The 13,475-nt window shown below is 42.9% G+C and overlaps 1 protein-coding gene across 1 annotated transcript in view; it reads left to right on the plus strand.

The window, feature by feature from the left end:
- LOC139740496 (uncharacterized) overlaps positions 1 to 12,630 on the plus strand; it is a 38,320-nt gene extending 25,690 nt beyond the window's left edge. Inside the window, exons 6-10 of the mRNA XM_071651093.1 lie at positions 2,395 to 3,129; positions 4,395 to 5,129; positions 10,128 to 10,862; positions 12,126 to 12,457; positions 12,616 to 12,630. Coding sequence (XP_071507194.1) covers positions 2,395 to 3,129; positions 4,395 to 5,129; positions 10,128 to 10,862; positions 12,126 to 12,457; positions 12,616 to 12,630 — 2,552 coding nt within the window. The remainder of the gene's footprint in view (positions 1 to 2,394; positions 3,130 to 4,394; positions 5,130 to 10,127; positions 10,863 to 12,125; positions 12,458 to 12,615) is intronic.
- Positions 12,631 to 13,475: the final 845 nt, after the last annotated feature.

The raw sequence follows: 13,475 nt of genomic DNA on the forward strand, positions 1-13,475 counted from the left end.
ATGAAAGGGATTACTGCTCTTTGTTGTAAGTTGACTTCCCAGATGTATTGAAATGGCCAAAAGTCAAAAAATTTGCCTCAGTTATAATTACTGTCATGGTAACTGACGTTACATACTCATGTATGACGTTTCGGTAACTGACGTTACACATTTTGTAGTGTTCATTTTGACTCTCCAGTATGCCAAGTATCCTTATTTCTGGTATTAAAATAAAGGCATATGGGTATACATTAGAAATCCCAAGTTACATCATACAGCTCACTTCCTTTGATGAATAAACTTTAAAATTCCTTGTTTTTGGTAACTGACGTTACATCCATCATTATCAAAGTAATTAACAGTTTTTATCAAATTCTTTAAAGCTACCAGCTTTTTTTTCTATCGTGTGGTAAAAGACTTCTCTGGTAACTGCATACATATGAAAGATTGTTGTTTAGAGTACTAATAAAGTGGATATACAGAGAGTAAGTTATGTGACAATACACTCTTTTCACCATTGAGTTATAGGCATATTTTGGCAGCCATTTTGAAAATCAAAATGGCCGCTTTTATTGAAAAACATAATGATTCTTAAAACTTCAACTCAAGTACTGTCTGAAAATGTATGGTGTTTCAAACAAATATCATTTTGAATTTTTGGCAGCTGTGTCCTAGTTACCGTGGAATTGCCCACATGAGCAATACTCTAAAGGTCGACAAACGAGATGCATGTCTACACAGTGTATCTCTTTGTGGTAAGCTGTAATGTGGCTTGTAACTCTTTATTTGCCATGGAGGAAACCCCCTGTGTGCCACGTTATTCTGAGACACGAAGGTAGTCATGCTTTGAGAAAGAATTCTGTTCTTCCAATTTCTATAACTTCTACAAATTTCTGTTAAGCTGGACATAATAGTGAGCAAAGTTAAAGAGGAATGCCAAACTTTGCTTCAATATACAATGTATGACAATTCTATTTTCAATTTTTCTTTTGAATTACCAGTTGCTACAATACTGTAAAGGCATGACTTTTGCACTTTAAATAGCGACAGAAACTTAGAATGTACACGCAAATTAAGTTGGGAACACTGCTTGATAGTCAATCACCACATAGAATGCAAGCCGTATGTGAGAGGAACAAAAGCGCGAGAAACGCTTTGATTGTACCGCGGGATTAGCGATTTATCGATCAGTTTTGGCGGCTTTGTTGTTGAGCAGAATATGCGAAGTTGGCACGCCGTCAACTGAGTTGGACGTGCGAACGTGGCACATAAAGAGCTAATGCAAGTAGCAGATGGTGTTACTTTTTATACCTCCACCACTAAAGTTTCGCTGGAGGCATTATGTTTTTGGGGTTGTCTGCCCTTCCGTCCATCTGAAGGCAATTTTGTGGACAGCGTAACTCAAAATCATTTGAGGTATCATTATGAAACTTGGCATGCATATGTATGAATGGGTATATTAAGTTGTGCCATTCAACCCTTGGATGCAGATGCGTAAGGTCAAAGGTCAAGGTGAAATGGCACCCAAAATTCACTGTCCCCCTGCCTTGTCTCTACGAAATGCCTGAATGTATTTTCTTAAAATTTGTTTTCTGGAAACTGTTTGAAGCAAACATAAAATTATTCTCCTACTACAAAAATGTACAATTTGTAAATGATGAAGTGGTTACTGTCATCGAAAATGGCACCTTCCAATTTACCTAGCTGATGGTTTGGCATTCTTTGTTCAAATGGTAGGGTATGGATCCTATTGAGGTAGCTGTCAAGGTTGAACCTCCATCTCCAGGAAACCTCCAGACACAAGCAATCAACTATAGCAACAGCTATAACAACTGAGTTGGCAATGGAAAGAGCAAAGATTTTCTTTTGTGTTGGAAACACGGTTCTACGGGGTAATTTCTGGCCATGCAAAGGTGGCAAAACAACTAAAAACTATACATTATGTGAGGAGCTGTTCGTTCCCAAATATGACAGAAAGATAGATACTGATACATGTGCATGTACTCTGATTAAATAAACCAGTCCTCTGCATTTTAATTGTAATCTAAAAATGTTTTGCAGGAATGAGAAATCCTATCCTTTTCTCAGATTTTTTAAAAAAAAGTTATACATGTACATCTTTTATCAGCTAGGTTCAGCACTGTTGTTCAAGTGTGGGCCTACAAGTAGGGCTACTGAAATTTGTTGAGAAGAATTTGATATTAAAAAGGAAACCAACAGGCTACAAGTTGACCCAGAAGATATACCTTGATACTTGGAAACAAACCTTTGTAACTTTTTGTGCCTTTGAGAGGCAGGGTCAGTGATTCAAATCCAGGACCTCGAAAGCACAAAAAAAGTATATTTTGATCTTACACTCAGATGATTAATTTTATGATGATAGTGACCTCTTGATTTGTCTCATTTGAAATGTAGGAGATGGTCTGGACAGTGGAAACCAACACATGGTCAAGATTGAGGAAAATGTGATAACAGAGGCTTCCAATCAGATGCAGTCTGCAGCTGGTACACTTGGACCAATGGCCAAGGTCCAAAGTGTGTGTGACAGAACAGACACTTCAGGCAAATACAACTGTAGTTCAAGCCAGAACGTGTCTTCCACAAGCAGTGACTTGTGCCATATTTGCGGAGGCTGTTTTGTCAATCTCGCAAGACACATGCGACTGCACGAGGGAAGAAAGATATACAAGTGTGAGCGGTGTTCTGAGAACTTCCCAACAAAGTGGGACCTGAATAAGCATGTGAGGGCAGTACATCCAGGAGAAGTGTCATGTGGACAATTGATTTACAAATGTGAAATGTGCCCAAAGACCTTTGCCAAGAAGTGGAATCTTAAGCGTCACCGAAATCTGCATTCGAAGGTTATGTCAACCATGGGAAATGTGAAGTGTGACTGCTGTTCCAGAAGCAATGCAAGTGACAGGAATCTTGAAGCACACAGAAATATCAACATTTTGAAACAAGGTTGTGTACCTGCTCCTAAAAAGGGGAATGTACATGGACAGAATGGCTTGCCAAAGCATTTTGATAAACATTGTGTCTGCTACATTTGTTGGAAATCATGTGGAACGCCTTATAGACTCAAGAAACACATGCTTATCCATGCTGAAAAAGGGCCAGCCAAATCTTACAACTCTGAAGTTCTCAAAGGTAAGTAAGGTCTCGCTGTGAAGTATGAGGACTCCTTTTGACCTATTGGTATGAATTCTACACTCACACATGAGCAGTATATTCCAAAAGGCGTACAAAAAAAATATGTCTACACAGTGTATCTCTTTGGTAAGCTGTAATATGGCTTTTAGTACAAGCTGTTGATGGTAGACCTTTTTTTTGCCTCCACCAAGAAACGTCCCTGGAGGCATTTATGTTTTCAGGTTGTCTGTCATTACTTTCACCCATCTGTAATCAATATTGTGGACAGTGTATAAACTAAAAAACTTTTTGAGGTATCGTAATGAAACGTGGCACCCATATGTATGAGTGGGTGAAGTTGTGCCTGTCCAACTCTGGGTATAGATGCATAAGGACGAAGGTCAGTGGTCAAGGTTAAATGCCCTAAATTTCACTTTTTCTGCCGCATATATTTATGTGAAATTCTGGAACCTTGTTTTCTTGAAATTTTGTCAAGCAAATATAAGATTATTCTACTACAAAAATACAGTTTATTCAAAATGGTTACTGTCATCCAAAAATGGCAAATTCCAAGTTACCAAGCTGATGGTTTGGCAGTCTTAGTTGAAACAGTAGAGTACAGTATCCCATTGAGGTAAGTGTCGAGGTTGAACCTCCATCTCCAGGAAACCTCCAGACATGAGCAATCAGCCATGACAACAACTATTACTACTGTGTTGGTAAGGGAGAGAGCAAAGATTTCCCTTTGTGTTGCAGATACTGTTTCATGGGGTAATTTCTGGCCGTGCAAAGGTGGCAAAACAATAACAAGTGAACAAAACTATATGTCGTGAGATGAGCTATTATTCCCAATGTGACAGAAAGATAGATACTGATATACTGTATGTACATGTTTTCTGATGAAGCAAATCTCTGCATTTTAATTGTTATTTCAAATTTATTCGGGAATGACAAATCCTTTCTTTTTCCCAGATAGAAAAATAAATGTCATACGTATTTTATCAGTTTCAGCACTTTTGTCGAGGTCTAGGCCTACAAGTAAAGCTATCGAATTTTGCGGGGAAGAATTTGACATTAAACAGGAAATCAACAAAGAATGCAATTTGCAGGTTTACCTTGATACTTGGAAATAAACCTTATGTAACTTTTTATGCCTTTGAGATGCAGGGCCAATGATTGAAATCCAGTATCTTGAAAGCACAAATCGTATATTTTGATCTTACTCTCAAATGATTAATTGTATGATGATAGTGACCTCTTGATATGTCTCATTTGAAATGTAGAAGATGATCTGGACAGTGGAAACCAAGACACGGTCAAGATTGAGGAAAGTGTGATAACAGAGGTTTCAAGTCAGATGCAGTCTGCAGCTAGTACACTTGGGCCAATGGCCAAGGTCCAAAGTATGTGTGACAGAACAGATACTTCAGACGAATACAACTGTAGTTCTCACAGGAACGTGTCTTCCACAAGCAGTGACTTGTGCCATATTTGTGGAGGCCGTTTTGTCAATCTCGCAAGACACATGCGACTGCACGAGGGAAGAAAGATATACAAGTGTGAGCGGTGTTCTGAGAAATTCCCAACAAAGTGGGACCTGAATAAGCATGTGAGGGCAGTACATCCAGGAGAAGTGTCGTGTGGACAATTGATTTACAAATGTGAAATGTGCCCAAAGACCTTTGCCAAGAAGTGGAATCTTAAGCGTCACCGAAAACTGCACTCGAAGGTTATGTCAACCATGGGAAATGTGAAGTGTGACTGCTGTTCCAGAAGCAATGCAAGTGACAGGAATCTTGAAGTACACAGAAAGATCAATGTTTTGAAAGAAGGTTGTGTACCTGCTCCTAAAAAGGGGAATGTACATGGACAGAATGGCTTGCCAAAGCAGTTTGAAAAACATTGTGTCTGCTACATTTGTTGGAAATCATGTGGAACACCTTATAGACTCAAGAAACACATGCTTATCCATGCTGAAAAAGGGCCAGCCAAATCTTACAACTCTGAAGTTCTCAAAGGTAAGTAAGGTCTCGCTGTGAAGTATGAGGACTCCTTTTGACCTATTGGTATGAATTCTACACTCACACATGAGCAGTATATTCCAAAAGGCTTACAAAAAATATATGTCTACACAGTGTATCTCTTTGGTAAGCTGTAATATGGCTTTTCATACAAGCTGTTGATGGTAGACCTTTTTTTTTGCCTCCACCAAGAAACATCCCTGGAGGCATTATGTTTTCAGGTTGTCTGTCATTACTTCCACCCATCTGTATTGTGGACAGTGTATAAACTAAAAAACTTTTTGAGGTATCCTAATGAAATGTGGCACCCACATGTATGAGTGGGTGAATTTGTGCCTGTCCAACTATGGGTGTAGATGCATAAGGACAAAGGTCAATGGTAAAGGTTAAATGCCCAAAATTTCACTTTTTCTGCCGCATATATTTATGTGAAATTCTGGAAGTTTGTTTTCTTGAAACTGTTTCAAGCAAACATAAGATTATTCTATTATAAAAATACAGTTTATGCAAAATGGTTACTGTCATCCAAAAATGGCAACTTCCGAGTTACCAAGCTGATGGTTTGGCAGTCTTATTTGAAACAGTAGAGTATCCCATTGAGGTAAGTGTCGAGGTTGAACCTCCATCTCCAGGAAACCTCCAGACATGAGCAATCAGCCATGACAACAACTATTACTACTGTGTTGGTAAGGGAGAGAGCAAAGATTTCCCTTTGTGTTGCAGTTACTGTTTTATGGGGTAATTTCTGGCCGTGCAAAGGTGGCAAAACAATAACAAGTGAACAAAACTATATGTCGTGAGATGAGCTATTATTCCCAATGTGACAGAAAGATAGATACTGATATGCTGTATGTACATGTATTCTGATGAAGCAAATCTCTGCATTTTATTTGTTATTTGAAATTTATTCGGGAATGACAAATCCTTTCTTTTTCCCAGATAGAAAAATAAATGTCATACATATTTTATCAATTTCAGTACTTTTGTTGAGGTCTAGGCCTACAAGTAAAGCTATCAAATTTTGCTGGGAAGAATTTGACATTAAACCGGTTTTAAGTGTGGCCCATTTGCGGCGTAGGGCTGTGCGCCAGGGCTGAGGGGTGGCAGTGGGAGGGGTTTTCACCCCTATTGGTGAGTGTGTGCCCACTTGACTGAAAGGCTGCTCGCCCGCCTCATCCGCTTTTTCGCATTGAGTCGTGCTGAATAAGAATCCATATTGGATTCTGAAAGGGTGGGTACTTTGACTCACAACAATCAACAAAGATCAAGAGGGTGTGTGTGTGGGATGCGGGAGGAGGTTCAAGGGGAAGAGATGTGTGGCAGTTCACAGAGCAAGAACGAGCTGTGGAAGAGTGGCAGTAGGGCATGACTGCACCAGCACTGAGCTGGGTGAGACAGTGGGAGGTCCCAGTCAGGTTTCAGACCACAGAGCCGGAGACCCTCAGCATGCTCTACATGCTGTGTTTGAGCGGAAGGAGCTGATTGCATGGCCACCGGTGAGAAGTGATAAGTGGGAGCTTTTTGACATCAAGCTTGCGGGAGTTTTGAAAGTGGAATTGGCTGGGAGTGTTGAAAAGAAGATGCGTATGTTTGAGGGGTTGTGTTATGGGGCTTGTGCAGAAGAGTTTGGGATAAAGCCTGTGGGTAGTGGAGGTGGGGGGAATGTGGAGGGGGATTTTGGAAAGTCAGGGTCGAGGAGACAGTGGTTGATGGCCCAATTGAGGGCGGAGAAGAAGAGCTTGCGGCGTAGGTGGAGGCAGGCAGACGGAGAAAGGGCTAGTCTGAAGGGCTTGTATGAGGACCTGAAGAAGAGGTATGCGGATGTTAGGAGGGCTGAATATCAGTGTAGGAAGCGGAGGAGGAGGAGGAGGGAGAGGAGGGAGTTCTATAAGAATCTGCACAGGTTCACAAAGAGGTTGTTTGAGGAAGGGGTTTCAGGAAGTTTGGAGGTGTCGAAGGAAGAGCTCGAGAGGCATCTGAAGGCCACATACTGTGATGGAAGGAGAGAGGAGCCTTTTACTGGGGTGGCAGGGCTATTGAGGCCACAGGAGCCAGAGGTCAGCTTTGACTTGAGTGAGTTGAAGTTGTGGGAGGTTGAAGCCATGGTTAAAAAGGCCCGAGCTGGTAGTGCAGCTGGGCTGAATGGCTTGTCCTACAAGCTGTTCAAGTACTGTCCTCGTGTCTGAAGGGTGCTGTGGCGGATCCTAAGGGTGATATGGCGGGAGCGGATTGTTCCAGTCAGCTGGTGTGTGGCAGAAGGGGTATATATCCCAAAGGAGAGGGATGCCAAAGGCATTGGCCAGTTTAGACCGATTTCGCTTCTCAATGTGGATGGTAAGATCCTCTTTAGTGTCTTGGCGAGGCGGTTGTCAGAATTTGTCATGAAGAACAAGTTTGTGGACACCTCTATACAGAAGGCAGGGCTCCCGGGTTTTCCTGGGTGCACGGAGCATGTCCAGATGATTTGGGAGTCAATTCAGAGGTGCAAACGTGAGAAGGAGGATGTGAATGTCATCTGGTTGGATCTTGCAAATGCATATGGATCAGTTCCTCACAGGTATCTCAGCTTTGCTTTTGCGTTTTTCTGGGTCCCTAGGGTGATCCGGGAGATGGTGCAGAGCTACTACAGTCAGTTCAGGATGAGATTCACGACCCAGACTTACACAACAGAATGGCAAGCGCTAGAAATTGGCATCCCCATGGGGTGTCCAGTCTCGCCACTGCTGTTTGTCCTTGGGATGGAAGTGTTAACCCGGTGTGTGGCCCCGAGAATTGAAGGGTTGATGCTGGCTGCAGATGTGGTTGTGCATTCGATTAGGGCTTTCATGGATGATCTCACAATCGTGTCTGGCAACGAGACCCAGGTCAAAGATGGCCTCCAAAGGTTAGAGGAGTTGGTGGCGTGGACACTGATGAAGTTCAAGGCCAAGAAGAGCCGCTCAGTGTCAGTGCGGAAGGGGAAGGTGGTCGCAAGGAGATTTCAGATTGGGGGAGAAGATATCCCTCGGGTCACTGAGCAGGGGGTGAAGAGCCTTGGGCGGTGGTATGAGGGCAAGTTGAATGACAGGCACCGAGGAGTTCAGATCTATGAGAAAGTGGTGGAGTGGTTGAAGAGGGTGGACAGGACACTCATCCCTGGGAATGCGAAGGTGTGGTGCTGCCAGTTTGGCTTGCTACCACGGATCATGTGGCAACTGCAGGTGTACGAGGTGGCAGTGTCCAGGGTTGAGAGGATGCAGCAGAAGATAAACTTGTACTACCGGAAGTGGTTAGGCGTTCCAGGAATGCTTACAGATCTGGCATTCTTTTGCAGATCAGGCAGGTTGCAATTGCCTATGACGTCAGTGGTGGAGGAGTTTAAAGCTGGCAAGGTTAGGCTAGTGATGATGATGAGGGAGTCAAAGGACCAGGCAATAGCAGGAGTTAGGCCACCGATCCACACAGGGAGGAAGTGGAGGGCGGAGGAGGCTGCGGACGAGGCAGTGGCAATGGCAAAGTGGAAGGAGATGCAGGATGCGGTTCAGGTGGGTCGGAAAGGGGTCGGGTTTCATCAGGGTGTTGGATGGTACAGCAAGCAAGGCAGGAAGGGTAGGAGGGAGTTGGTGGTGGAGGCGGTTAAGGAGAAGGAGGAGGAGTATCGCTTTGCCAAGGCTGTACAGCAGGGAGTGCAGGGAGCATGGACTCGATGGGAAGGGGTGGAGCAGAGGAAGGTGTCATGGAATGACCTTTGGTCAATGTCCTCTGGAGCTGTGCGCTTCATGATCAGTTCCACCTTTGATGTTTTGCTGTCTCCAGTAAATCTTCAGAGATGGGGCATTGTGGAGGATGGTGGATGCAGGGTTTGCAACAAGGCGAAGGGCTCACTAGAGCACAAATTTGTCAGCATGTGGAGGTCTATTACAGGCCTATACATGGAGACACAACCAGGTGTTGAAGGAGATGGCGGAGGTGGCGAGGGTGGCAGTGGAGGCAAGGAAGAAGAATGGGCCTCCTAGGGTGAGGGGAATCCGGTTTGTGAAGGAGGGGGTGAGATGCAGTGTGAGAAGGAAGGGTCAGAGGGATGATGGTGGAGGGATCTTAGCAGCGGGGGATGATTGGGAGGTGCGGGTGGATGAGGAAAACCGTACAGTGCCAGAGGAGGTGGTAGTAACTGCCCTTCGGCCGGACATGGTGCTGGTGGCTAGGTCTGTGCACAGGTTAGCAATGGTGGAGCTGACTGTACCATGGGAGACAAGGATGGATGAGGCAAGGGAAAGAAAGTTGGATAGGTGTGCTGAGTTGAGGGAGGAGTGTGAGAAAAGGGGGTGGAGAGCGGAGGTGCATACTGTGGAGGTGGGGTGCAGGGGATATGCTGGACGATTGGTAAGGAGGTGGGTCAGAGGGATGGGAATAGGTGGATCAGGAGAATTTGTGGGGCAGCAGAGACGGGATCTGCATGGATAGTAGGGAAGGCTTGGGGGGGTGGTGGTGGGAATAGGGGGTTTAGAGAGAGTGTTTTTGGAGTGAGGAGAGGTGATTGATGCCAAGCGTTTTCCTTTTTTTTGTCTTGCTTTGTGATGTTTTGCTTTGTTTTGTTTTGTTTTGTTTTGTTTTGTTTTTTCTTTGAAATGCCATGGGGGTGCTGTCAAGGGGATCCCAACGCAGCACCGGCCAGCCAGGGGGAGGTGTACAGCACTTAAATGGCCGAAACACTGGTGATCCCTGGTGTGCTGCTGACGACCATGGCATTTGCGGAGTTAACATCTTTCCGTTTATTATCTCGAATTTTGCTGAGAAGAATTTGACATTAAAAAGGAAATCAACAAAGAATGCAATTTGCAGGTTTACCTTGATACTTGGAAATAAATCTTATGTAACTTTCTATGCCTTTGAGATGCAGGGCCAATGATTCAAATCCAGTATCTTGAAAGCACAAAACGTATATATTGATCTTACTCTCAAATGATTAATTGTATGATGATAGTGACCTCTTGATGTGTCTCATTTGAAATGTAGAAGATGATCTGGACAGTGGAAACCAAGACACGGTCAAGATTGAGGAAAGTGTGATAACAGAGGTTTCAAGTCAGATGCAGTCTGCAGCTGGTACACTTGGGCCAATGGACAAGGTCCAAAGTATGTGTGACAGAACAGATACTTCAGACGAATACAACTGTAGTTCTCACAGGAACGTGTCTTCCACAAGCAGTGACTTGTGCCATATTTGCGGAGGCTGTTTTGTCAATCTCGCAAGACACATGCGACTGCACGAGGGAAGAAAGATATACGAGTGTGAGCGGTGTTTTGAGAACTTCCCAACAAAGTGGGACCTGAATAAGCATGTGAGGGCAGTACATCCAGGAGAAATGTCATGTGGACAATTGATTTACAAATGTGAAATGTGCCCAAAGACCTTTGCCAAGAAGTGGAATCTTAAGCGTCACCGAAAACTGCACTCGAAGGTTATGTCAGCCATGGGAAATGTGAAGTGTGACTGCTGTTCCAGAAGCAATGCAAGTGACAGGAATCTTGAAGCACACAGAAAGATCAACATTTTGAAACAAGGTTGTGTACCTGCTCCTATAAAGGGGAATGTACATGGACAGAATGGCTTGCCAAAGCAGTTTGATAAACATTGTGTCTGCTACATTTGTTGGAAATCATGTGGAACACCTTATAGACTCAAGAAACACATGCTTATCCATGCTGAAAATGGGCCAGCCAAATCTTACAACTCTGAAGTTCTCAAAGGTAAGTAAGGTCTCGCTGTGAAGTATGAGGACTCCTTTTGACCTATTGGTATGAATTCTACACTCACACATGAGCAGTATATTCCAAAAGGCTTACAAAAAATATATGTCTACACAGTGTATCTCTTTGGTAAGCTTTAATATGGCTTTTAATACAAGCTGTTGATGGTAGACCTTTTTTTTTGCCTCCACCAAGAAACGTCCCTGGAGGCATTATGTTTTCAGGTTGTCTGTCATTACTTCCACCCATCTGTAATCAATATTGTGGACAGTGTATAAACTAAAAAACTTTTTGAGGTATCCTAATGAAACGTAGCACCCATATGTATGAGTGGGTGAAGTTGTGCCTGTCCAACTCTGGGTATAGATGCATAAGGACGAAGGTCAATGGTCAAGGTTAAATGCCCTAAATTTCACTTTTTCTGCCGCATATATTTATGTGAAATTCTGGAAGCTTGTTTTCTTGAAATTTTGTCAAGCAAATATAAGATTATTCTACTACAAAAATACAGTTTATACAAAATGGTTACTGTCATCCAAAAATGGCAAATTCCAAGTTACCAAGCTGATGGTTTGGCAGTCTTAGTTGAATAGTTAGAGTATCCCACTGAGGTAAGTGTCGAGGTTGAACCTCCATCTCCAGGAAACCTCCAGACATGAGCAATCAGCCATGACAACAACTATTACTACTGTGTTGGTAAGTGAGAGAGCAAAGATTTCCCTTTGTGTTGCAGATACTGTTTTATGGGGTAATTTCTGGCCGTGCAAAGGTGGCAAAACAATAACAAGTGAACAAAACTATATGTCGTGAGATGAGCTATTATTCCCAATGTGACAGAAAGATAGATACTGATATACTGTATGTACATGTATTCTGATGAAGCAAATCTCTGCATTTTAGTTGTTATTTGAAATTTATTCGGGAATGACAAATCCTTTCTTTTTCTTAGATAGAAAAAAAACTGTCATACGTATTTTATCAGTTTCAGCACTTATGTTGTTCGGGTCTAGGCCTACAAGTAAAGCTATCGAATTTTGCTGGGAAGAATTTGACATTAAAAAGGAAATCAACAAAGAATGCAATTGGCAGGTTTACCTTGATACTTGGAAATAAACCTTATGTAACTTTTTATGCCTTTGAGATGCAGGGCCAATGATTCAAATCCAGTATCTTGAAAGCACAAAACGTACATTTTGATCTTACTCTCAAATGATTAGTTGTATGATGATAGTGACCTCTTGATGTGTCTCATTTGAAATGTAGAAGGTGATCTGGACAGTGGAAACCAAGACATGGTCAAGATTGAGGAAAGTGTGATAACAGAGGTTTCAAGTCAGATGCAGTCTGCAGCTGGTACACTTGGACCAATGGACAAGGTCCAAAGTATGTGTGACAGAACAGATACTTCAGACAAACACAACTGTAGTTCTCACAGGAACGTGTCTTCCACAAGCAGTGGCTTGTGCCATATTTGTGGAGGCTGTTTTGTCAATCTCGCAAGACACATGCGACTGCACGAGGGAAGAAAGATATATGAGTGTGAGCGGTGTTCTGAGAACTTCCCAACAAAGTGGGACCTGAATAAGCATGTGAGGGTAGTACACCCAGGAGAAGTCTCATGTGGACAATTGATTTACAAATGTGAAATGTGCCCAAAGACCTTTGTCAAGAAGTGGGATCTTAAGCGTCACTGGAAACTGCACTCGAAGGTTATGTCAACCTTCGGAAATGTGAAGTGTGACTGCTGTTCCAGAAGCTATGCAAGTGACAGGACTCTTGAAGCACCCAGAAAGATCAACATTTTCAAACAAGGTTGTGTACGTACTCCCAAAAAGGGGAATGTACATCTACAGAATGGCTTGCCAATGCAGTTTCAAAAACATTGTGTGTGCTACATTTGTTGGAAATCATGTGGAACGCCTTACAGACTCAGGAAACACATGCTTATCCATGCTGAGAAAGGACCAGCCAAATCTTGCATCTATGAAGTTCTCAAAGGTAAGAAAGGTCTCGCTGTGAAGTATTTAGAACCCATTTTGGCCTATTGGTATCAATTCTACACACACACATGAGCAATACTGTAAAGGTCGACAAACAAGATGCATGTCTACACAGTGTATCTCTATGTGGTAAAGCTGTAATATGGCTTCTAATGCAAGCTGCAGATGGTGTGACTTTTTATACCTCCACCACCGAAGTTTTGCTAGAGGCATTATGTTTTTTGGGTTGTCTGTCCTTCGTCAGTCTGAAAGCAATTTTGTGGACAGCGTAACTCAAAATCATTTGAGGTATCGTTATGAAACTTGGCATGCATATAAATATGGGTGAAGTTGTGCCAGTCAACCTTTGGATGCAGATGTGTCAGGTCAGTTGTCAAGGTCAAATGTCCCCAAATTTCACTGCCAACCCCCCCCCCCCCCCCCCCCCCCCCGTCTCTATGAAATGCCTGAAGGCATTTTAACTGTTTAAAGAAAATGTGATATTATTCTCCTACCACAAAATGTAAACAAAATAAATAAATGACGAAGTGGTAACTGTCATCCAAAGATGGCACCTTTCCAGTTACCAAGCTGATGGCTCGGTAGTCTTTGTTGAAACAGTAGAGTATCCCTC

The sequence above is a fragment of the Diadema antillarum genome, unplaced genomic scaffold, assembly GCF_040938485.1.
Source record: "Diadema antillarum isolate AM-2024a unplaced genomic scaffold, OU_Dant_1.0 scf00000030, whole genome shotgun sequence".
Lineage (NCBI taxonomy): Eukaryota > Metazoa > Echinodermata > Echinoidea > Diadematoida > Diadematidae > Diadema > Diadema antillarum.